Genomic DNA, 27,217 nt, shown 5'->3' on the forward strand with positions numbered 1-27,217 from the left:
GCAACAAATATACCAGTCTATACAAAAAAATGATCTTGTGCAGGGTCTATCCTCCGCATGTTTTAGCAGAAGCTTGGAGCAGTTATAGTGAGCAGAAAGCCAACCATGAGAGAGTACTGCCTTATCTGGGGCCGCCACATCAGTTTGGGGAGTGCTGTTGTGATGTAAGGACAGTAAAATGTCAGGTTCACTTGTAGATCAACTCAACCATGCATTATCTCTCAAACAGTGGAGCTGGGCCATGGCCATAAGAGCTGTGCGTGTAGCCCAGTGACTGAGTGCTTCACAGTGAGCACACAGGGCCGTGGGCGCGAAGAGTTCAGCTACGCACCGAGAGCTGAGCACACGGAGACTGGGAGAGATTGGACTGAAACAAGGGCTGGAGCTTATCTACACCAGGGTTTGGAATCTGACTCGCTGACATATAAAGCAACAGCAAAGTATCAAATAAAATACTACTTTAACCTCCCTCTTCTAAATGCTATATTTTTAGAAGAAATATATGGATAACAACGAGCATGAGACAGCAGGCCAAGTCCTTGTAATTGCAGGCATTTGAACAGACCCGCAGCCCTGATACTGGTTTGATCCCAACAAATAATTGATGCATGCAATCACAAATTGGTTCTCTGCCTAAAATTTGAGCCAATTATTTCATTAGACGAAGCCACAACATTAGCAGCAAAATGATGTGTGTCCAGCATGGCAACTCAAACTCAGTTACCAATCTCTGAATTGATACTTTTGTTTAATAAATATAGATTTTAATACACACTGTCGCGCACCACCATGTTTCGAGTGTTTGTTTGTGTAGATTTGAGGCTGTCCTGCCGATGCGTGTCATTTAGCGGCTATGCTACACAGAGGTCCTATCCGGGGGTGCCTTCTTGCATATGTAATTGGCTGTTACTGTAAATAATTGCCTGGGCCAGTGCCAGTGCGATGTGCGGATGATTTGTGTGTCTGCTGTGTACTGTGTATGTACTGTATGTGTCTGTGTGAGCGCATCTGCCCCATCCCTACTCCACTCTCAAGTCCCACTGATTCTCCTTTCCAGCCATGTTGAATCCTCTTTTCCTTATCAGGCCAGCCCAGGCCTGCATCAGGCTCTCCTTGCTATGACAGAGGCTACAACAATAGGCCTGCGATACCGCTGCTTAGCGCTGCGTTTCGGAGGGGAAACCTGCCACGGGCGCAGATTAACTACAACACACACACACACTAAATAGATTGCAGCCTCCAAAACAAAACATTTTTCAGAATGCCTCCTCTTGATTAATGAAGCAATGACAAGAAGAAAAATATAATTTCTGAAACAGAAAAATCTGCCACCACTTGTTAAAGTTTAGGGGTAGCTAACGACAAACATGTTGGAGAGAGAGGGTGGGCACAAGGTGCAGATAAATGGCTTGAGTGAAGGGCTGAATAATTTCTGGAGCAGTTTTGGAGCATGGTCCATATTCCTCTCACCCTTGTACTAAGCACACAATAATCAGAGTCCATCGCTGACAGCCTGTGCCTCCCTGTCCCAGGTAAAAAGGAGGACAGTATCGGGACATTTCTCTCTCTAGTCGTCTACAAAAAAACAGCAGTCAGCATACACACAGGAGCACGCTCAGATGCCCTCCCACACAGGAACAAACTAAAATACTCCATAAAGATTATATGGTAGTAACATGAGAACAAAAGGACTGTGTAAGAGAAGCATTAGACCTGCTGTAATTGGAACTCTGTAGGTTGTCTACTAAATAATTAAATTCATTTGACATGATACAAAATGATATGCATCATCAGTGTTCAGTGCTTATAATCCTGTCCTTTGTGTTTTTACTTTTCAGACATTGTAAGAAGTGAAAAATATTATAAATGTGCAGAATGATCATTATCAGATAGCTATGGCATATCTGTTATTAAAATAAATAAGATAAAAGCCTAGATGAAAAGCTGCTGGTAGATAGTAATCTGGATTACACAAGTCTATATTTCAATTAGCGTGTAATTTGCACTAAAAGGTCCTGCAGACACATAAAATCCAGTATTGTATTGAATGTGGCTCATTACAGTGCACCTTGACTAAGCCCTAGTAATTAGCATTGGTAAGGCATTGTACAAGAGGCGGCTACACCCTCATCAACACATTTACAACACAGCCCTAAATCTGCTGCTCATTAATAGGCTGCCTCCCAATCAATTATTAACACCTACAATGAGGCGCTCCCAGGGCCAAGCTTTTTACTGCAGGCAAACCACAGGCCAGCCCAGCTTCTGCCCAGCTTCAGCTCTACTCCTGCCCCTGCCCCTGCTCCTGCCCCGCTCCAGCCTTGCCCAGCTCCAACCCTGACCTTGCCTTGCTCCTGCCCTGCTCCAATCCTGCCCTGCTTGAGCCCTGCCCCAGTTCCAGCCCCTGCTTCATCTCCAGCCCTGCTCCTGCCCCAGCACCTGCCCCAGCTCCTATTCAGCCTTGTTCCAGCCCCTGCTCCAACCCTGCTCATGCCCTGTTCCAGCCCCGCCATGCTCCATTCTTGCCCCGATTCTACTCCTGCTTCTGCTCCTGCCCCGCTCTATTCCTGCATTGCTCCATTGCTGCTCCAGCCCTGCCCCAGCTCCAACCCTGCTCGTGCCCACTGTTGCCCCGATCCTGCCCTGCTCCTGCCCCGCTCCAGCACTGCTCATGGCCTGCTTCTGTTTCAGCCCCGCTCCAGCTCTGCTCCGGTCCAACATAGGTAATTAGGCCCTTTAAAGACACCTGCTACTCAATAGCTTCGACCCAGACTGTTCATTTAGCCCCGATTGCACACATTTATGTCTGAGTGTCACTATTAATTTGCGTTAATTTGGGGAATGTGAGGAGCAGGCGGAGGCGTGTGTCTCACCTGCACCGGGCCGCTGTAATGGGACTCTAATGGTCTGATTGATCAGAGACGAGTGAGGGATGGGAGTGTGCGCTGGCAGCTCAATCACTCACACACACACACATACGCTCACGCACACAAGCACACAGAGGAGACAGGAAAGAAGCACTACAAATACTTACAATGTTTAAGCTTTTTATGTGTTAATTATAAATAGCAAACTTCTACATCACCTTTTCTGGGGTAAAACAAAAAGACTGTGTATGATATTATAACTCATTATGTTTGCACCAAGACTTTTTAAAGGTGAACTGTGTAACTATTCTGAAGGAAGGTCCACAACCATCTTGTCTCCAAACATTATTGCTTTGCCTGGAATGTCCCATCATATGGCATTAAACGTACCTATCTCTGTGAAGACAAGTAGGTGATGCCAATAGGGCCAAGTTACAGGTCAGATCTGCAGAAAAGCGATCCTGCTCACAATAATAAAGCATGATTTTCCAAGCCATTTTGAGCAATAAAAACTGCATTAATGGAAGATGGCTAACTTTGACGTCATACTATGGAACAATAAAATCTCCATGGAGACTAGAAAAGTTACACAGTGCACCTTTAAGGGCAGTGGAGATGACAAAAACATGGACATTTATATTACTAAATTGATTAAATATATTCATAGGAAGTTCATCAGTGGCGGTGAGTAGATCTGTCCTTCAGTGTGTGCTACGTGAGGGTTCTCTTTGTCCACATGCTTTGAGTTGCTGTGAATAAGGGCCTACAGACAGGGCCTGGGACAACTGATGGACATAAACCATTTGTTGATCTGTTGAAAGGTTTTTCAATTCATCTGTATGCTATACACACACTGGTACACAGGGTTTAGTATCTTAGGGACTACAGAAAAAAGGGAGGGAATGTGTCTGTGTTTGCCTGTCAGAACATCTATCTGCATGTTATATAACTGTATTTAATATACTGATACTGTGATAAAGGGGAGGAAAATAGCCCAGTGAGCCCTGCATATGATAGTGCCATATGATTGCGTTAACAGCTCTGCAAAAGTAATAACTCTAACTGCGGTGTGGATGCCAAGCTGAGCCCCTGGGGTCCACAAACCTTTGCACAGTGCCCCATCAGCTGTGAAATCTGCTTCCCTCTTTGATAAACGGTGGAGATGTGACCCTATCTCCGTCCTGCAGATGCCCAGATTTCCTGTCATGCTTTTTCCTTGTTTTTCCTCTCGCTGCTATCTGACCGTCTCTTTTTCAAGCGTAATGCCTCTCTGTGCTGTGGCTGTGTGCAATGCTTCGCTCACTGTCCAGTCTCCGCATCGTCCGTCACTTCAGTCTGCTCCAGAGGCCTGACGGTCACCAGCTGAAATGTTCCACTAACACTGCACTAAAAGGAGCCTCCCATTAGGGTTTGACCAAAGTGTATACCAAAAATAGAGTCAGATTTGCTCACCTCACATTATATTACAATTAGAATGGTCTCACATATGTGTCATGCATCAGAAATTTACAAAACACAAGTAAAATGTGTATATGTCTTAACAGAGTTTCAAGTATTGCACAAAAAGTGAGTGGACAGTGGAAGAAAGTAAAACCACAAAAACCTAAAATATTGTAATGTTCCTTATATATTCAAAACAACAATTTCACATTTTTCTAGAAGACATTAATATCAGCCATTTCTGTAAGTGTCTAAGGCATTATTTGTGGCTACCATCATCTAAAAGTATTTCTAGAAAGTATGGTCTTTTTTCAGGTAAACTAGAACATAGACATCTTTAATGTATTTATTTATGAACACTGGTGCAGACATAAGAGTCGGTGGAAACAAAGTAGGCCTATTAGTCCACATACTCCCGCAGGTCAAAGGTCAGCTCATGTTCGGTAGTCTGACCCTAAATCTCTCCCACTCTCCTCATTATTTACTGTAGAAGCCACTTTGCGTTGGTCATTACACTTAGTCCTTTCTGGGCTCCATGCCAAAAACAGGGAAACAGCTACGAGCTTGTGGGTCTATACAAAAATAGCTTGACCTTAGTTAAGTCGAAGTTGATTGATAAGTCTAAATGAATGAATAAAACTTGTATCCATGTCAGTAACTCACCAGCAGCTTATGAGTTTGAATGAAGAGACAAATGCCTTGCAAAATCCTACATCATTCTTGTGGATACACTTTTTCAACAATGGTTCATCTGATTCTATGATGGCTGAGAGATAAAAAATTATAACATTTTTAACAGTGTGTGCTTCTCTCAAAAGAACATTTAACATGGTTTGATGGTTTGACATATTTACATTGGGAAAAAATTTATTACATAAATTAAGCAGTTATACATAGGCCTGTCATGATAAAAATGTAAAGTGCAATATATTGCTGAAGAAAATATCTTGTATAAATAATAATACTGAATCAAATTTATGCATTGGCACACGAACCTTAAAGTAGAATTATTACCAAAAATATTCAAAATGTACAATACAATACAATAAAAATAAAAACAGCAATAAATAAATAAACAGCAGCATGTAATGTAAGTTTGTGTCTATAATGTTCCTCAACAGCTCAAATTTAATCACAGAACAGGAAAAGTGACAAAAAGGTCCTGACTAGTCCCAAGAAAAAAGTACCCCCGATAAATATTGACCCTCAAAAATGTATTGTACCACTGAAAAAATATTGAACAATAAGTCAATATAGTATTTTTATTATGACAGGCCTAGTTATACACTTAATATAACGGTATTTATCAACTTGTTTAATAAGACTTGATGCTATAGGGCCCAGGCAGTAACAAATCCTTCACCACTTTTTGTATTACATTAACAGTTTTTTTTACTATTTGTTCAATGTTCTGATGGGAGCTGCTGTTTTGTCTGGAATGTCCTAGTGTGGCATTAAACATATCCATCTTGCATTTATTCAATAACATGGGTTTTTATTTACTTAAAAACTTGCATTCTTACTGGGAGTGGGCTCATCTCGCCACAGATCTGACATGTAACTTGGCCCTGTGCCAAGACTTGTCTGCGTAGAGATAAATAAGTACAGTATAACACCATATTGTGGAACATTCCAGGCAACGTCTCCTTGGAGAGAAGCAAGAGATGACCCACCATTAAAAGTTACACAGTGCACCTTTAAAGTAGCAATTGTGAGCAAATTGTAAACGGGAATTTCACATCAATGAGGACCGTCTATCAACTTGAACACTTGTATGACCACAACGGAAAGCATTTTAAGGACACATTCTTTTACTACAGAATTCTACACAATGCAGCTTTAATCTGAATGACTGAGTTGTAGATCCACACTTTGTTCTCCACTCCAATACATCCCCCATTGTTCTACCCTCCCTCTGCTGCTCAGCCCACCCTCCCATACGTCTACATTAGCCTGTTTTCACTCCTCCTCTGTCTCCAGGTAAGGCTTGCATTGGACCTTTAGCCGTCTCTGTATCAGCGCTTTAAGATTTACACAACTCCCTCGCCTCCCACCAAAATAACTGAGATAAATGCAACGCCATATTAGGGATGTTGCCAACGGCTGCATGTTTGGCAACCCAATGAGACTGGAGCTGGACAAAGAAATAAGATATACAACTATGCACCTTCAGACATGTAGATTCCCCTGTGTTCAAAAATGCTATTCTATTTTAGTCAAAAACATTGTAAAAAACTAAAACAAAACCATTGCAATGACCTAGCCTTTAATGATAGTAAGAGAAAACCTGCTAATGCCCTTTTGGTGAGATGGGACTTAGGCGAGCAGAGAAAGCAGTTAAGCATTTTAAAAGGATTCCCGTGAGATAAGACACACATGAGATGCTTTGAGGCATGATGGCAGCTCTCTTTTCCTGTATTTTAATTGCGGGGCGGTTTGGCAGTCTCGCTGACCTCTCCATAGCCCCATTACAGGTGATGGCCAACACCTGCACACATTGTAGAGATAGAGAGAGAAACTTGGACTGCACGGAGAGCACTTAGTCTGGTCATCAGCAGTTCTGTGATTGGTTTGATAGGTTTAAGGGCAGAGTTTTTAAATTTGTGCACCTTCAGAGTGATAAATCAGCAAGATGTTTTCATGAAGATGGTTTTGATCAAGATGGGGAATAGTTCATTACAGAATATCGGTGGAAAAACTGAAATTACAGTTGGGACTTGGGAAGTTAGAGGTCGTATATGAATGTGGTCTGAGGGGTTTCAGGCACAAACTGTCAGTCTTGTTTTGCATCAGTCTATGGTCTCCTGTGGCTATACAAAAGCAGCTTACCAGTACCAAAAATCATATTAAAGGATCCAAAAATGTTAAATGAAATCTGTGATTGTTACTTCTTTTGCATATTTGACTGTATTTGAGGTCTTATAAAGTGTATATAGTAATAATATAATACATTAACTTTTTTAATCTTTTTTTCCGAGTCACGTTTTAGTTTTTATTATTTGGCTTTTTTGACTGTTTAAATATTTGTTTCCTCATATTGATCAATCACAATTTCAGTTTTTTGTTTGTTTTAATGACAACTCAATATTCATGTCCTAAACAGAAACTATATATACAAAAAATATTGAAATTTCTTTTTCCAAAATCTGAACTATGCTCTAAATGACATGCCTCACAGAAAACTCACTGTGGACCTAAGCAGATCACTGACAATTAGAAATGACAGAATCTCTATCTCAATCCAAATTTGATTAGTTGCCCAACCCCATTTCAACGTAAAGAAAAAAATATAGTTTTTTTATTTTACCACTGTTACTTGTATGCTCCACACATCTTGCCTTGGACCATACTGCTTGATGGGAGGATGCTAAAGGTTATTGGAGGAACAGAGATAGAAATATATGGGGCGCGTTACTTTGGAAGGCAAGCCGAGGTGTTGCTCTGTCAAATCACTTTTCCGCCCAAGGATAACTGACTCCAGCCTGAGAGAAGACATATTTCACGCCTATAATATGGGTTCAGTTATTTAAAGCCACCGATGACTTCAAAACCATGAGAGGGGCTTAGAAAACAGTTGAGAATGATTGAATAAAAAGTTGAGAGATCTGGCTGAACCGGGTGAATAGCTTTAGTATTGAAAATCCTCATGGACTTTTTCATATGTTTTTAACAGGATGAGCGTTCGACTGGTTACAATACTAATAGGAATTTCTTAATTAATCCAAAAGTATCAAATCCACGGAGGGCTAGTCACTCCAGTAGAGCAGGGGGTCAACAGCAGCCTAGGGAGGTTTCAAAGAGGAGATAGAGAGCTGCAGGGTAGGGGACATGAAAAAGACTGGACCTCATTCATAGCTTGGACCCAGCGTCAAATCCACCAATTAAAAGGTTTTGTCATACAATATAAGGCTTAAAATGTTAAAATAGATGCACTTCAAAAGCTTTTGTGAGTTGGTGTTGAGAGACATGGGAGTCAATGGTAATAGATTCTTTCACTGGGCAGAGCGGCTGTCTTGAAATATGATTTATATATAGAAATACCCCCAGTTGCATAATTAGCCTTAATAATTAGTGAATGAGCTCAGAATATGTCTACAGATGTTGCTTTAGTTATTTGTTTAATTTGGGTCATTGAGAGAGGCGGGATCCCATAGGAGATAGTAAAGCAAAAATGTAACAAAAATGCATAAATTCACATATTTTACTTACCTTCATTCAATTTTTTTTAACCTTGGTGATAAAATTTGAACTATGAGCCTAAGGGAAACATATCCTGACCAATGAGGGTTCAAGATGCAAGGTTTTCTGTACTAAAATAATGCCTCTTTTAGTACAAATATATATTTCGTTGAATTCAAATTTGTATAGCGTTCAATGATGCTGAATAAGAAATGATTGCACTAAAATAAATATATAGTGAAAGACAGACACTGGACATTGGTCAGTACTACATATAAGGCACAGACTGAAAAAACGAACACCCATGCCCTTCACATGCTTTCACTAGAAACAATGTTGTTTGATAAATTAGCATGCATGGCACTGATCATTGGGCCATACCTATAAACACAAGGGGCACATGCAGACATCACATAGACAGGTTACACAAATAGATGTAAAAGATGGATGCACATACCAGTGCGTTGGTGTCCGTATTCATCTCTATCTTGCCCTCGAATGGCCCCCACGTCGTGCCCACGGGAAGCTGCTGCCTGCTGTGGATCCTCCGCTCTCCATCTTTCAGAAACACGTCTAACTCTCCTAAAAAAGCACAAGAAAAAAAACAGAAGTCAGCCATATTCCTGCATACAACAAGGTCCACACGACATCACAGTGAGTACATGAGCAGATATACAGCACTGCGTCTGAGCCGGGCGATAAACAGCAGAGGTTACAGCCACGCACTTTCAAAATGGATAAGCAAATCAAGTGAGCACCCATCTGATGGTGTTCCTCACACACACGGCGCGCTAACCTTACTTGAAAGGTGTCTTGTGTGCAGATAATCTGGGTGAGACTGTGCAGGCTCACTGGCTGGCAGGAGCAGCTCGTGGCAGGCCTATTTCGGTTGTTCCAGGAAGCCGAGCCCTTGTTACAGCTACAGTTCATTAACAGTGAAAGTGGATAGCACTGTTAGTACTACATCCCCCTCCAGGCTTATCACTTAGATTTACTAGACTTTTGTAGATGGTGATTAATGGCATGGTTATGATTAGCTCCATGACAGCGTTTCACATGGGAATCAGTGTTCATTTTATACACTTAAATATTTTTGTCAAATTTTATCAATGTTTTTGCAACAACAAAAACTATGAGTAAAATTTGTCGACTAAAACTATGACAGAAAGTAGATCTTTTTATAGACTAAAAGTAATATGTTCAGTGAATAATAAAAACGAAATGAACGAAAAGTCTGAGTGGAGACTAAATCCAATCTCCCCTTTCAATCGTAGAACCCCCCTCTCCCCCAAAAGGATCTGAAATAAACTTAGATTAAAATCATAATTAAAAAAATAATAATGATTAATGCTGATATGAATAAGTGAGCTAAGTTAGGCAAAACGGTTTACATTTACTGTATCATACTTCATATTTCAACTGTTTTTGTCATTTATAGAGTCTACCCAATTTTGAAGAATTATAATGGAAATTTGTGCTTTCTCATCTGTACTCTATCGCTTTCCTGGACTTGTAAAATCACTTAACAATTACCATTTCTTAGCTTCCTACTTGATTATTTTATTATGATTCCTTTTTAAACCAAATAATTTTCTTTTAACATTTTAATTTCTTCTTAATTAGGCCAAATATTATTTTCATGTACTTTGTAAATCAAGGACTAGTGCTGATCTAAAATGAACACAACGTTGGATTTGAATTTACAGGCGGTTTCCTTGGCGATGGTGAGAACTCTCCTGGTGGAAGTTGATGAATCAGACATGTGTAACAAGTGCTATCCGGTTTTATCAACGCTTGGACACAAAATGTTCCACTGCCAAAAGACTTCTCTCAGCCGTGAGTCATGTCTGAAAACTGCCTCTTTACGTAACTGTTTCTTCACTGGACTGGCCCCAAGTCAGAGGTCACGGTCGGACCTAAATAAACTGCTTTGTTCACATTATGAAAACAGATTTATTCATGCATTTAATACTTATTGTATCTTCACACGTCATAGATTTTTAGTTACCCTTATGTTAAATATTAAACATTCATTAAAAGTGCCTGGCACTAGAGAGTGACATATGTAATTACCAATAGTGACAGTTCATTGTGTTGTTCCATGGCACTTTTGTTAACTTTTTTCTCATAGTTTTGGTTAATGCATCTCTATGGACCTTCAATTTTTTATGTTCTGTCCCGAGCTCAACTATTAATAAAATTAATTGTGATGCTAAATTTCCTAAGCCAGAAATTACCATTATCGTAATAGTAGTAGTACAGTAATTCCAGTAGTAAGTTAAATACAGTTGAATCATGTGGATTCGGCAGAGCTTACTGACCATCAATGGTGGAACATAACAAAGTATAAGTAGTAAAATACTGTATTTGAATATAATTTTTAGGTACCTGTACTTTCTACACCCCTGCATTTTTTAACATGTTCATAGTTTGAGCAAACAAAAATAAACAAAAACAGCTCTGTTGAACAAAATTCAGCACAAATCTATATCAAAATCAGTACATTTGAAGCCTCTTAAGACCTCAAAATCTGCACAAAATACTTTTTTACTTTTGAAGTACATTTTAACAGATACTTTTACTTAAGTAGATTTTTTTCATATGATACTTTCCCTTGAGTATTTCTTCTCCACTATCTGTAATTTTGTAGTTAAGTAACAACTGAGTACTTCTTCCACCACTGCCTCCACTATTTTTATTTTTTTTTCTCAAATGAGAGCAATCCCCTCTGGTAAACGATTATTGTCATGGCCCAAACTCCACACGGGTTGTTAACATTGTTTCTTTGAACCTGTGTCCGCACGTGTTGCTAATAGGCACGCAGGGCACAGGGTTGGCGCTGAATGGACTGTGATGATTACTGAACTTTCTGATGCGTTGTGTTATAATGACCTCCTCTGCCCTGTTCTCCGCTCCAAATATCAACTGTGTATCTGTGGCACGCCTTTGTGTCCAGCCCCGTTGTGCTGCTATGGAAATGTGTGTGCATGTGCTCTCTCACATGCATAAACATAATGGGTCTTGTGCAAATAACACCTCTCTGCTGGTACATTCGTTAACAATCAAAGTGAAAATGTCACTGGCAAAAATATTCTTTGATAAATATTGGAGTGGTGGTTTAAATACATCACTGAAAATTATTCGATTTTGGCGGAGTAAAATGGACCCAAAGAAAAGCATTTCCAGGACAAAAACATAAATGAAGATGTAAGCACAGCCAACCAAAAAGCAGGGCCTAACCAAGTATAAACTAGAACTAAAGTAAACCAAAATCAGCCAATTCCTCTTCAAGAAGCAAGGTTTTCACAACTATAAACAAACATGCTAAGATCTCTTTTTAGCCTTGGATTTTGCTAGCAGCAGTTACAATAACAAAACACTAAGGAATGGGGGAGGGTAGTAGCCAGGCTGGTGCCACCTAGTGCCTCCACTCAATTTAATTTCTCTACAGCGACTAGGTCAGGAATTGGAATACACTAGACTAGACGGTTTGCAAAAACCCTGGAAGTTGTAGACCACGCGCAGGCCAATCAGTGAAGAGCTGTGAAGCCATAACGTCAAACTCAAGCACCTGTCTGGGTTCCTTTTTTGGTACAACACAAGAGTAAACAAAGAGGTTGAGATGGATGTAGGCGAAGCCATACATTCTATGTTGGCAACGATTCCTGAGATCGAGGATTTAAAGCTGGAACAAAGAGAATGTTTGGTGAATTTTATCAAGGGGAAAGACATTATTGCCCTTCTTCCTACAGGATTTGCCGAATTACATACATCACGACCAAATAGCAGCGATTGGTTAAATTAAAAAAAGTACCCGCCTACCTTCGAGCGAACGAATCCTAAATGCCAGGGGGTTTCCACGAAAGTGAAACCGGCTGATGAATCAGGCTAGGAGGGTAGTACATCATGTCAAAGGCTGAAAACCCAAATTAAACCTTAAACCTACTACTATTAAGATCCTTCATACCAGCAGTCTTGACCACAGTTTGAGAAGCGTTATTAGTGCAAACATTCATCGTTTTGGACTTGTGCCAAAAGTTAAGATAATCAGCCTTATCTGTGCCTCTTTTTCTCCTCTCCCTCAGTGCTCCCTGCGCTGTCTTCCTGGAGCTGCAGAAGAAGGTGGGTAAGCTCATTACACAGAAATAATTAAACATGGGAGCACAGCTGGTCGTCATCACTGCGAGCCACAGCCACCGCTTGATGCATTCTGTTTGTCCTCAGATAAGACCCGCGGCCTTTACTCGCCTGGATGCAAGTTCCCTTTTAGCCCCGCTTGACTCACGGTTCCAAGCAGCCCACTGGCGAAACCATTCACACATTTTTGGGGGTAAAAATAATGAGGTAACTAGTGTAGGTGCAAGAGCGGGAGAGAAAAGGGGGTCCTATTGAATTTGTGTATCGCGGTGGCCACCATGTTTTGGGTGCCAGTTGTGCGCAGCTCACACCAAATGTTGCCTGAGGACCTTGGCTGGCAGATGGCTTGTCACATCTGTTGCAGACACTAGTAGAAAATCTCCACACAAAATAAGTCCCGTGCATGAATAATGAGGCTGCCTCCACACTGTCTGCTGTAGTAAGCATGCACAAGTTTGCAAACAGCAGAAATATTCAGGCAGATGTGTCCAGGTGTCAGACGGATAACTGACAATTTTTCTAATTAGGTTAATACTTAATACAACAGAGCGATACTTGACACTAAACAAGAAGAGTCAATGGAAGGGATAGACACAGACAAATTATATACACCAAATTATTATATGGTCTTATATACCTGTGTGTGTGTGTTTTTGTTTTTTTCAAACTGTCATAGGCAAAGATGTTGGTGAAGACTGTATACGCAACAAAAACATCAACAATATACTTTAGATAAGGAATATAATATTAGCAGTAGAAACGAATAAATCTATATAACTATAAATGTGATTGAGAATGAATATGGAATGCGCAGGTCATCAGATTTAACCTAGAGGAATTTCAAAATGGCTGACCCATCCCAGCACCTGTGTTCTGCCCTCAGCACTGTTCCTCTGAAATACCACACACTTGGCAAAAGGAGCCCCAGGATGTATCTGAAGAGCCCCTGCTGCCCCCTCCCAAAGCAGACCCCCACACCTCCCTCCCCCCTGATAAGATCATCATCTGTCGCTACAGTCCCGGCTCTGTTCTGCACTCTACAGACACTTGGCAGACCACTGAATGTCCCTTTGTGCTCAGAGATCCTCGTCAGATAGGACCCAGGATGCTCCTTGCTGGCATCTGCTTGTATTTTTCACTCTTTTGTGTATGGCCCCTGTCCTGCCTTTGGGTTACGGTGCAATGGAACATGGAACCTCATCACTAGCTTCAGTGGTAAGTGTGAATAATGGTTTGCCAGTGGCACGTGCCAGTGTAGTGGTGTGGTTTAAAAAATATAATCAACAGAATAAACGTGCGTGTGAGAGAGAAGGATGTAAAAGTGCAATATGTAACTTTTCTGGTAAAGGTTTATAGAGACAAGCACGTGATGCAACCAGGCCAAGTTCCAGGTAAGATCTGTGGAGAGCCGACCTTGCTCACAGTAAGAATGCATGTTTTTCAGAGTATTTTGGAACAATAAAAACACCCATCATGAAATAAGCGCTTTAGGTTTAATGCCATACTGTGGAACATTGTAGGCACAAAGCATTAACATCTTCATGGAGACACACAAGTGACATAACCACCACCATATGTTACATAGTGCATCTTCACAATAATAAATAATAAATAAAAATACAACTGCAAACAAATCTTTCTTTTCTTTCATTCTTTTTGTTGTCTTGGTGATACCAGTCAATTCTTGAGACAAACTACAGAGAATGCTTTTATTCCCCAGTGCTGCAGCTTCAATACAGTTTCTTATTTGTGTGCATTCTTTGTGCACTTTATCAACTTATATAGTCGGCCATAAAACCCTACGCTTGTGAAGTCCCATTAATAGTAAGAATACATTTCCTTATTACAGTTTCACGCCTGGAATGAGCCCTCTGCTCCGGGACAGAGATGACAAATTACATCATCAACTAACTCTCCACTGCTAAGATTTCAGATATTTTGTATGACTATTAATGCAAAATCTCAATTCTCTATTATTAGTGGGAAAAATGAATACTATAGAAAAAAATGTTCATGTGTGTTTTATTGTGTTTTCAAGCTTTTAAAACCACCACACTACCTAAACTAAAGGGGAGAATTTCAATCAATCCAAGAAAACTGGATACTAAACCTGCTCTAAGCAATGCCAAGTTTAAAGTCTAAAGTGATCTACATTGTTATTAACAGTGGAGAAAAAAGAGTGAAAAAATAAAAATAAAAGAAAAAAAGAGATGTTTTTAAATGTATTTGTTTGTTTTTTGTTTTATGTTGTCTTTTTTATGCCATGTTTTTGGGGAGAAAGGTATGACTTAAGGGGCTGTGAGCTTTGTTGTTTAATGTATCTGTATCTAGTGTTCACGTTTATTGTTGTACATTATTATTATTATCCTAAAAATAAAATAAAATCACAATGCCAACAGACCAAAATCAAGTCCACCTACCCCCAGTGGCCCCTATCCTAGTTTAACCATAAATGTAAGGTGTACTATGATTTGAGCAATACACTGTTCAAAGTTCAATAACCTGTGAGAAGCAATTCAGATATGTCCCCTCAATCTTCTGAATAGTCCCTCTTATGGCAGTGGCAAATGGGCAATAAATTAATATACCATAGAAGAGGCATATGGGGTGAGATGGAGCGCTCGGTATCAGTTCAACAAAAGGTGGCCCATCTTTGAAGGCGATGTGTGATATGAAATTTAACAGCAGAAGCAGAAATGTCACAGGGCTTTGATAAGACAGGCATGAACTTTCTTCTCTCCTTCGCCCAAACTGTTACTATCAGGTCGTGCTGAGTAAAATGCATCATTTATAATCCCACACTATTATCTGAGTGAGTGAGAGCTTGTTTTTAAAGACACCAGCAGCACTCCCACACAGCCACTTCTGCAGTAACCAAACCATATACTGTTTATAGAGAGAGATTCTGACCAACAGTTTTTTTATTGTCTAATATCCTGCTGTGTTACTAAAATCGTTTAAGGTGTACAATGTCAACGTAACTTTTAAAGGTCCTATATTAGGCAAATTCTTTAAGCCAGCTGTTACCTCGTAAACAAACATACCTGGATTTTGAGTCATTCTTTATTATTAGTCTGTCTACATCTCCAAGGCTCAAAATACTCTGTTCCACCTAGTGATGTCATGAAGTAGTAGTTTTCAAGTTAACAGCTACCTTTTGTTTACTGGAGATTGGCAATTCCAGGGCTAAAATTATCCAAATGATTCAAGGTGCATGGAGTTTAAAAACACAGCGGAGCACTTTCTGTATCACCACAGGACATCGCAAGGAGGAAAAGAGTGTTTTCTGTTTGAGAGGAGAGCACAGCTTAAATATGCAGGATTTGTGTGTTAAACGTGTGAATGATACAAAATACAACTCCAGGTATGTTTTTGATGAGGAAAAAAAAAAACAAAACATTATAACAGAGATCAGCTTGTTTCCAAGGAAATGCTATTGCTTTCTCTGGAATGTTCAGTAGCCATTAATTTGATCTTGCATTTATTGTATTACACATGTTTTTATTGCTTATTATAAACATACATTCTTAGTCGCTTATCTGATATGACCTGCAATTTATCCTTGGAGATACAGGTTGTCATACTGCGGAATGTACAAGGAAAATCAATTACATGGAAAAGTTACAGTGTACACCTTTAAAAATGGGAAGATTTTAAAAAAAAACAAAAAAAAACATTATGTCAGAGTGTTAAAATATGTATGGGCTATTAATTATTGACTGCACAGGAAAATGGGTGAAGTCATTTGGCAGAGACTAGAGTTGAACTCAAAAGACTAAAGCAGGCCAATTACATCATATGGATAAAAGCTCCACCACTGAACTGAACAGTAAGCCAAAAAGATACTCTTCATTTTAGAGAAAAAAAGTACGACTTTGCCACAGATATTTAGGTTAAAGGTGCACTGTGTAACTTTTCTGGTAGACAGCCCGCCAGTTACTTGTCTCCATGGAGATGTTATTGCTTTACCTCCAATATGGCATTTAATATTTCAGTCTCCATAGAAAAAAGGAGCAGACATCATAAGGTCAATTTACAGGTATGATCTATGAAGAGGTGACCCCACTCACAGTAAGAATGCCTGTTTTTAAAAATGTTTTGTTGTGCAATAAAAACACCCATAATTGAATAAATGCATCTTATATAAGTTTAACACCATTTTGTGGAACATTACAGGGAAAGCAATGACATCTTCATAGTAGCGTGTCCAACCTGAAAAGTTATTCAGGGCACCATTAAGAGATGTTTAAGCAAACTGTGTTGAAAAGCCCATGTTACAAGATGCACTCTGGCAGTCCTGTAGAATACAAAATGAGTAAAAGTGAGATGACCTTAAGATTAACAATTAAATTAAAACAGCATAAGTTAATTACAAAATTACTTCATCTGACCTGTTATTTTTATTATTATTACTGCTCTGCACAGTGTCTAGCTTCAAAATGAAAAGAATAGTGTGACAATAGGACGTCACTGCATGTCTCTCCCACTCAAAGTTAGTCCGGCAGTACATTATCAACCCAGAGCTGCTGTTAGGTGTCATTGAACAATTGAAATATACGCTCTGTCAGAAGCACCATTTCATCACCAGCCCAGCCAAGTCAGAGGCAGCCGCCGCAGACAACAATCTCCCAGGCATCCATCTTTCCAGAAGCACTGCAATTTCTATTGATAGCATGTAAAAGAAGACAGCAAAACTTAAAGAATGACTGTCCCCCCGCCAAGATATCTTCGTATCGTTGACAACATCTAGAGGACACACGCGACTCTCTCTGGCAGGAAATCAAGATTGTTTTAAACGCTTTTCTTAAAATTTCAAAAGCGTCAAAAGGACATTATTCCACCTGAAAGTGTCAGTGTGGATGAGTAATTGATGGTGTGCTCACTGGAAAAGTATGTGTTTGGGACAAAGGGAGAAAAGCACTGCAGAAAATGGTTGTTTTGTCACTCCACAAAAAGTAATATTTAGTGAAAGGTATGGGCATTCTGTTTGATGTAATTATAGGATTGTACTTGAAAGATAGATGAACAAAAATATGAATTAATGTAACAAAATAAATTAAAAACCAGGGGAAAAGTAGAGGCCATGATGAAGGAGCGCACATAATCATATGCCTGCTACGCTTCAGAGGTAAATAAAAACTAGCTTATTGGAAGATTGGTGGATGAATTCCCACTTTCTATATTTTACACTTCCACTGTGTCCTTGGGCAAGACGCTTCACCCACCTCATCTAATCGTGGGTTGGCAGTAAACAATTATTTGACAAAGAAAAAGTAAACATTGCAACATTCTAGTTAATTTAGGAAGGGACTATTTTAAGTACTCCTGAATCTCCTCCCAAGTTAATTACAGAGGAGCCTCTTGGTAACACCGGAATGCATTTTTTTTTTTTTTCCTGGGTGACCTAGTTGTCTTTTGTGAGTAGGTTTTAGCCGGAGCAGTTTGACAGTCAACAGATAAGATGGATTAAGCTCTCCTTTTTTCATCCAGTTTTTGATGTGAACAGCGTAAAAGCGGGTTAAAGCGTTGAGTTTCAGGAGTATTTTTAACCGCCTGGAGATAGCGCGATAAAGGGACTAAACCTAAAAGTCCAGAACACCGGGAGCAAGGTCAAGGTCACGGCTCGGGGTGGCAGCTAACTGAAAACTGGGCCCGACCTCTTTCTTTACGCCAAAATATAGATACATGCAAGAAGAGCCAATCATGTGTGAAGAGGTGTGGGCCGGAGCACCCTCTTCTTGTGTGGGAGGGTGGGCTGGTGAGGAAAGGAGGGGGGTCTCTGCCTACCACGCATGAATGAAACGCTTATATGTGTGTGCAAAATATCTCTACGAGCAACTAGCTTCATAATTATGTTTTGATTATTGGCAAGGACTAAAATAAAACAGCAATTAATCCGGCGATGTAAGACAGGAAATGGAACGCACGTATTAAACCAGCCGTTTCATGGAGCGACAAAAATGTGAGAATGTGATTTGTGCACAGCCCCATCCGCCTCCTTTATACATTCTAACCTGATCCTTGCTGTGCTTAACGTATCCGAGGTGACAGCCATAAGATCATGTGACGTAGCTTAACCAATCACTGCAGTCCAAGGCTCATTGTAAAGAAGCTAAAAGGTGAAGGGGTGACAAGACAAAACCAATGAGAAAAAAAGAGGTGTGCAAAAATACGGAATTGAATACTGAATATCTATTATGGGGAGTAAGGATTTTTTGAAACTATATATGAATATTGAGACCTTTCACTTGCACACTAACAGAAAATAAACATCTTTTAGGGGTTTTGCAACTTGAACCTTACCTTGATTTTGGGGAAGAACTACCTGAAATGCAGTACTGTTCACAAATAGTGAGGTTGACTTACTAATAATGAATTTTATCAGACATTTTTGATTGAATTTGAAGTGGCTATTCAGACAGTTAATTTTTGTCCCATTTTGTCACATGTAAATCATTTCAAAACTTTGATTCTTAATTATCCAAATTCGTAATGGCTGTTTAGCGGCTCAAAGGAGACAGCCCAGACCCTCACTGAGCTTTTGTGCCTGGGCCTGGTGCAGGTCTGGTGGGTGAGGTTGTTCTGTTGATGACATGTGGAGATTTTTGTGCTTGGAAACATTTGTGATGTGGACACACTCTGAGGACTTGTATTCCCTCCACTGCTGCTCATGTCGGTGACAGGGGAGAGTAATCCTATACACAGGCTGCTATTGTGAAATGAGAAACTAGCCTCAGCCTTCAGTGGCACCGACCATGCACCTCTCTCCCTCTCTCTCCCTCTTTTTCTCCATCTCTCTCTCTCTCCCTCTGTCCTAATCTGTAAACGACTTAAAGGAGCCTTATCTCCGGGCTCTTCTGCTTCATTTCATGCTTGATTTACTTTAATTTGTCTGATAGGGCACAAGGATTTGGAAATGGCCCATCTTTCGGTGGAAAATGTTCTGATTTTTCTCTGGCATTGTTATGTGGAGGTTTTTGACTTTTCTCTCTCTCTCTCCTTCCTCCTCGTCCTGCTCCATCTCCATCTCTCTCTCTCTCTCTTCCCCTCTGTCCCTCTTGTGATGGCGGTGCGGGAGGTTGGGTGGGGTTATGCATGTGTGGGTGACTCCAGTGCAACAGTATGTTTGAGTGAATTTAGATTTGAGCCAACACTGCAGAAAACACTTTTTTTCTTTTCTGTGAGGTGTGATTTGGAGATGTGCAAGACAGTATAGCGGGAAGTTGTTTAGCCTTTTAGATGCACAGAGCAGTGGAGTGCTTCAAACCACAACGATCTTATGTTTAACTTAAGAGCAGACTCCAGTTTAGCGAGCGCCATGCTGATAAAGTCATACAAAGAAGGACAGGGTACACACCGCATGTCTACAGATGCTTTTCCTATTTTTCAACTCTAGTGCACGCTCGCTATGGCTGCTGGCTGCTTCCATCTCCAAGACAGTTTTTTTTCTTCCCCCCACACTTCTATTTAGTGACTGAATGACAGTGGAGGCAGTCAGCTATGATTAGAGAGGGCCCATATCTTACCAAATCCTGAATAATCTCCGTCCCCTTCGCGCCAATGAGTGAGGCACACAGGCAGCACAAAAAGCCAAAGAAGGGCGACAGGGAGAGCAGGCAGCAGTCTACAGAGATGTCATGTTGTTCCCTGTACAAACTCAATATGGCCGACCACAGGGGCCAGTCGCAATATATGAATCGTGCAGAACAATCTAGTCACAGCAAAGTGCATTTTACCACTTCAAAAGATGACAAGTAGTGAGTATGAAAGGTACATGTTGTGGCAAATGCTACTCTAGGGAAAACGATAATGGTCTCCCAATTGGAAAAAAAATATTTTATTATCATATAAAAACTTGTTTTTATTATTTTGTGACTGAAGGATCAGCACTTTCCTACGGTCCTACTTAAACTGTGTTAAATCCAGTACTTTGGTCCTACTTAGACTCTGTTAAATACAGTTCAACAGTTCAACACTTAGATTTGGTATAGACCTATTTTGACTGGAATCAAACTAAATCTTCATAATTCATTTTCAGTATTCACCATCAATTCACCAAGTGTTTGAACAAGTGCCCACCTCCTGATCAGTAAAGACAGAGATATGAGATGTCACTAGCCCCGCCCCTGCACAGTGCCACAGTCAGCCACACAGATGTACAATAGAGAAAATGGGAGAGCATTGACATTCCTCTCACAGGCTGCATTGACTTAAGCGCGGTCTGTGCGCCGTGATAAACAGAGTGATGATCCGGCAACACGTCTTTATCCATGCTTTGCTTTAATTAACAGCGGCTTGTTTGTTGAAAAGATGATTAATATGCCAATGGAAATTGCATAATTGAATACCACAACACTCGTACAATCAGGGAAGAACATGTCATTTTATGAAGTTTTTTTTACTATCACTTTTATAGCTATTATTTGCTACTTCCATTCACTTGACAAAAGGGGACCACCCCCTATAACCCTGTAACCCAGACACATCAAAGGTGCAAGAAGCAGGACCAGCAGGCCAGGCTGTTTTACTTTACACAAAATAATAACATGAATATTTATAGGAGTGTGTATGTGTGTCCATTTACCATTTACTATTATTCAACATTACTTATAGTTTCACATACCAGGAGGTTGCTCTCTCATTACATTCCAAAACGATGATCAATGAAAAGCTATGGAAACTCCAGTGTGTGATATGGCCAATTTGAGTTAAAAAAGACCAAAAAAGAAACCCTGATTCCAGACTTATTGAAGCAATCCAGTGTAGCCAGTGTTACCCCCCAGCAGTGTCTGCACTAGGGTCTCAATGCTAATGCTAAATACACACATCAAATATTCACCCAATTACAGTCATACCTCTTGGAGAAACCAGTGCCCATAGCTCCTGGGAGGGCTCACATTGCAGAACAAACATATTCAAAGAGCTAAAGGAAGATGCAGTGGGTGTCCCCAGGGGCAACCACTTCAACAACCAAGAAAGTATAGAGGGATTATCAGACTACGTCACTTCGCGCTCTACTGCGCATGTCTCCTGCAGAAAAAGCCACTGTCCTGTCTAGTATTATGTCAGTGTCTCATAGGATTTCAGCAGATTTCAGGCTCTCCCGGGTGGCTAGGCTAGTTGTGTCGATCAAGTATGAGTGGATGGCTGGCTACTGAAGTTTGAGCTATTTCTTCTCATCATTTACGCACTCACCTGCATTTAACACATATGGGTTATTAAGAAGTATCCCACTCACTAATATTTATTTAGCATAATAACTTAATAACATAACAGTTTTAGTGCGGTGATACACACACATCAGCTGTGTTGCCAACCAAATATTCTGTCTATTCAATGCTATGAAATCCTATGAAATAATAATAATAATAGCATTATAATTAGTACACATATTGTTGTAGAATAATTTGTAGTAGAGGTATGATGCTGGAATTCTATCGTAGAAGTTTATTGTCAGTACAAGACCCAGAGACATTGTGATATTGTTGTCCATTCCAGTCTAGTGCAGTCCAGTCTCCCTATGCTTCCATTGTAGGGAGTATTATACCTCTGATGACGCAGGCTAAGATAACAAGAAAAGAGCTGGCAGTGAGAGCCCTCAGTACAGCTCAGAAATAGATTTTTTCCAACACAGATGTTGGCAAAAATGTGCAAATAACTTAGTTTTAGCTTATGGTCTTTGTCAATGTGGTCAGTACACTGCTTTTACTATTGCAAGACTGCTATATTACCTTTGCAGATGTCTTCTCTATAAACCAAGTGTGTCAGGCTTAATTTTTTTTCTTTCTTCTTATTGTTACATTATTAAATAGACTTTTGTTAATAGTGTATAGTATCCATGAGACTTAAATGGTACAGTATCTTAACAAGGCCTTTCTTTACTATCTTTTCTTTACTTATCTTCCCTGATAAGAACAGTGATTGCATTTTAGATTATTTATAACTAACAAGCATGAAGTTCTTCTATAAAGCTTCTTAGCACAGCGGATCAGTGAGTGCATTTGAATCAAGGCCACGCCGCACTGGAGTACAGTGATTTGGCTAATCTCTTGTTGCATATTTCATTATTATCATCGCATATTGTAAATTGAAAGAGCTTTTTTGCCCAAATACAGGTGAGGCATGAATTAGAAAGCCTTCATCAACAATGTCTTAAGAATGCGAATAAGTGGGGATGAGACAAACACTGTTTACATGTTTTGCTTTGATTACGGTTTAATTCTACATCACTCAGAGCGCAGAACTCACAGGAGCGCTGATGACGCCTTTCATCGCCGCTATCAGAAATCTCAATGTCATTCATGTTTTGTGAGACTTGACAAGAAGACTTTGAATAAAACCCTGGAGACGCTAGATAAAACCTGCCTTTTTTACACGCAGAATTGCCATGATGCACGTCCAAATTTCTTGATTATGAAGAAAGCGGTGGGGGAGAAAACTGAAATGAAAGCACACGCTGAAAGTTTTTGCTGATATAACCGTCAAGTGTGTCTATAAGTCTACTTAAAACGCTTAGGTATCAGCAGAGACAGCTGCGACACCCTCTCTCTCATGATTGTGTGGAGACAGTGCACTATCACGGCTTCAGAGAGCTCCCAAAGCTACATTTCCGGTGACAAAAAGCTGCATGCAAAACCCTCCTGAAGGATTGGTCTGTATCCTAATATTTCCAATCCAATTTAAGTGGAGCAGCCAGAGTGGTCGGAGTTTACCAATCTTTGCTTTCCAAGACTCTGTGTGCCGAGGCTTGAGGGGTTCAATCAATGGCGCTTTGATCTCGGCTGGAACCATAATTATTTAACATTGTTACAAGGATTTCTCTAATCCATCCTACCATTAAATCCCTTTTACACCCTCATCTTCTGCAGCCTAATCTGCATCTGGGTGCTCCGTTTGTCTCTCTCGCTCATTTCCACTGGCCCCTCCCTTCAGACGACACCCTGACTTTATAATGGACGTAGGTGCTGAGTTAGGAGAAGCCTTGTTTACTATGAGAGCAACCTGAGTGAATTCAAACTATGATGCTGGAGAACTATTGGATATTTTCTCTTAAAGACAAAATTTCAACATGTTAAAAATGCCCGGCACAATGCTTCCTTCTTCAGCACAACTATGGGAATTTCAAAGTCCTGGCCCTGATGGTCCAAAGGTTTAATCCCATCTGTTTATTTTGGTGATCACTTTGACTCCCAACAAAAAGGGCCCACTGTCCTTTTGCAAATATTTGCGTGTCTCTGTGTTTCACCGTGATATAAATAGCAGCTCGGGCGACCGCAAACATTTGTTGAGGCACCTGCCACAGTATCGTGCCCATCTGCTCCTCCTTTCCTCTTAGCTTGACATATGTGCATTAAACCTGAAATGGTTATTGTGTTTTTTCTTGCAGTTTTTTTGGAAACAACAGAAAGAGGAATGGCCACAGACGCTCCGGGGTTGGCTAGAGTCAAAAAACAGACTCAGGACTTTTTCCATGCGAGTGAAGCTGTGTGTGCATGTTTGATGTAGGTGAGGGGGGTGAGATTGTCTTAAGGGCTCTTGTCTGTGCGTCTGTCAGGTGGCCTCTCTTTGGACTGACCCCTGCCTTGGCCTGGCCCCCTTCCAGCTGGCACAGACCGCCGAGCATGCTGGGTAGCGCCGGTCATCGGGAACAGCCAAGAGATTTACGGACAAGGTGATCATATTGCTTCTGTTACCTCTCTGTCACACTCACCTCGCCTCAAAAGCAGAGTCTGTGCTTTTGATTTATGTCTTTCTAGCATTTTTGCAAAAGAAAAATGAAATAATGGGTAGTATTTTTTATGTGCAAGTAATGGGACAAAATGGCTTAAGACTATCTTTGAAAATGTCCATGTAATTGGAAAATATTTACATTTCAAGACACGTTTGTTTAAACATAAAGTCTTTTTTACTGACTTTTTTTGTTTGTACATTAGATCCTAATAATAACATTGTGCTGTCACTTATTGAGTATTGCAGACAGAGTGACTAACCCTTTCTACAGTAGCTGTAATCTCAACTCAAACGTTCTTAAGGAAACCCTGGCATTTGGCTGACTTTTATGAGGGGGAGTGGTTTACATGGAATCATTTAGATAAGACTGTGAACAAGTTCATTAGTAGAGTTAGCTAGCTACCACACACACCACTCCCAATTAGCCCAGAGGAGAGAGAAAGACTGAGCTAGAGTCAGATCCATATCACTGCTAGTCCATGAAAATGAAGAGAATAGCATGTAACGCTATCTCCCAAATCACAGGCTGATTGTGAAACATCCGTGACGAGAAATGAACATGAGACACAAGATGGGAGCGCGATTGGCTTAAGGACATACTTGTGGAGACAAGAGGAGAGACCAGACTCACTGGGTGTTCCACATCAGAGCCCTAGCACTGCGTACAACACTGCAAGCTTCAGCTATCAGATGAATAGTGAGTCATTCTGTTGGGCTCTGCACTGGTCCACACAGAAAGACAATCACAGCACACGAGTGATCGGACAGCACTCGACATGGCTTACCAAAGTGGAGATGAAAAAGAGGCACAAAAAGTTCAATTACAGCATGTAAATTGTAAAGGCTTTTGTTGTTACTCAGCAAAAGGGAAACGTTGTAGAGGTGCTTGAATAGACTCACCAAAGCAGGTGGGCATGTTCCAGTGAGCCCACCTCATTAAAGGCTTCAGTCTCTCTTTATGTGACGGCCATTACACAGCCTATTCACATGCACATGCACGCTGATTAAAAATTATCTGTTAGTGATCATAATCACACCTGCTTAAACTTAAGCCAAAGAATAACAAAGAACTTTTCAACTCTCACTATCTGAACATTTACAAAGAGATTAAAGGGGAGACAGTTCCTAACTAAATAAATTTGCTTTTAATCGCTTTGAACAGGAAGTCATGTCATTTCAAATGTTATCTGATTGTCTGATTCCCTGCTTTATTCAAATTATAACATGGCCATCTGACTTTTTCAGCACAATGGGAAAAATTAAAAAGGGAAATGACCTTTCATGGCAGCCATGATTGGAGAGTGAATGGCATTATTATGTGCCAAGATTAATTTCTGCCCACTCTATGCAGTCCATAGAGAAAACAGAGGAGGGGCACAGATGCTTCAGCGCAAGTTCCTCACTAATTGGTGAGTATATCATAGAGATGTTAGCAAACTTAAATAAACGCACATGGCCCTCATGATGAACTCTTTCAGTGGTGGAGAGATCAGACAGGAGGCTTGATATATGTAAAAGCTTGCTTCTGTGAGGGAGCAGCCATGTGCTCTGTGCTATTTTTCACTGTTCTGCTGCACAGATAGGCCAGTGTTCAGTGGATATCTCTTGATAACTCCAAAGCACTGAGGTTTAGTACAACAGCAAATGGCAAATGGCCCTGTCTCACATCACCTCCTGTACCATTCACACACGCACTGCTTTACACAGGCATAGTCTCCGGTCTCGCCGTGTGTCCGAGCTCTCATTCTCATTCTGATGGCTAAGTAGAAGTATAATTACAGACCGTCATACATCTCCTCATGCTACATCCATCCTTCCTTTTCAAAACCGTATTTTGAAGCTCAGCATTTCTTTACCCAAAAGGCCGTGGTTCTCCCTGTGTGCTGCCTTCTTTTTGTCAGGGCCCATGGTTGGGCGCTGACCCCCTCAGCCCTGTCTCTGACTGATCACAGTGATGGTTTATTACTGTCTTCCCTGCGCTCTTATCTTTAGCCAGCAATGCTCATTTCCTTCCCCAGATTTAAATGCAAATGTGAAATTTAATGATAAATGCATTATCTGATAGGTGCGATAACACTGATTCACTGTCAGTATAAAATACACACCCCGGGGGGCACAGAGCCAGCCAGCACAACTTGCCTAAATCCACTTTTTCTCCCTCTCTCTACTGTTCTCTTTTTGACAAATGCATGTACCTGCAATAAATTCTCGAGGTCATTTTATGCATTAAAAGGAATCATATTTTGTGCATTCAGCAGTGTGGCTTTAGACTGGTGCTGAGCAGTAATTGTAATTCAATGCAATATCCATCACCTTGATAAAGTTAGTCTTTACAGGAAACTAAACAAGATAAAAATATGTGGATAGTACCTCAAGCCTTTAACTTTAAATTAGAACCTTTTATAAATATTTTCCATCTTTAGCAAATCATTGATGAGGATTTGCTTTAATCAGTTGTTTTGCTTCCTTTTTTATGAATACTTGTACATGTGCACATTTGGTGCTAGCATTTGTGAGTCTTCACTTACTTGGCCCGTCCCATTCGTCTGGTCCCACAGCAGCCTGCCGGCTCTTCTCGCTCGGCTCCATCTCGGAGTCCCCTGCCTCTCGGTTGCCGTCTTCCTCTCCTGCTAGGCAGAAAAAAAGAAAGTTTTACTAAACTGATTTTTTTTACAGTAAAAAAGAAAAAACTACCAAAAAAAAAAAAACAACTGCTTGCTAATATGTAGTATTTGAGAATTCTCTATAAGCACAAACATATATCACATTGTATCACATACATAAAAAGTTGTGGCCAGTTATACTTTGTCACTGCATAATTCTAAACAAAAGAAAAGGGAGATTCTCTTTGATCTGTTTTTGCA

The 27,217-nt window shown here is 40.4% G+C and overlaps 1 protein-coding gene across 1 annotated transcript in view; it reads right to left on the reverse strand.

Moving 5' to 3' along the window:
• The window catches only part of zfpm2a (zinc finger protein, FOG family member 2a), a 132,422-nt gene that overhangs the window by 60,015 nt on the left and 45,190 nt on the right, over window positions 1-27,217 (reverse strand). Inside the window, exons 3-4 of the mRNA XM_055163241.1 lie at window positions 26,882-26,980; window positions 8,944-9,068 (exon numbers count right to left, since the gene is read on the reverse strand). Of these exons, the coding sequence (XP_055019216.1) occupies window positions 8,944-9,068; window positions 26,882-26,980 (224 nt within the window). The remainder of the gene's footprint in view (window positions 1-8,943; window positions 9,069-26,881; window positions 26,981-27,217) is intronic.

This window comes from Boleophthalmus pectinirostris, unplaced genomic scaffold, assembly GCF_026225935.1.
Source record: "Boleophthalmus pectinirostris isolate CB_2022bp ecotype Guang Dong unplaced genomic scaffold, ASM2622593v1 HiC_scaffold_6, whole genome shotgun sequence".
Classification (NCBI taxonomy): domain Eukaryota; kingdom Metazoa; phylum Chordata; class Actinopteri; order Gobiiformes; family Gobiidae; genus Boleophthalmus; species Boleophthalmus pectinirostris.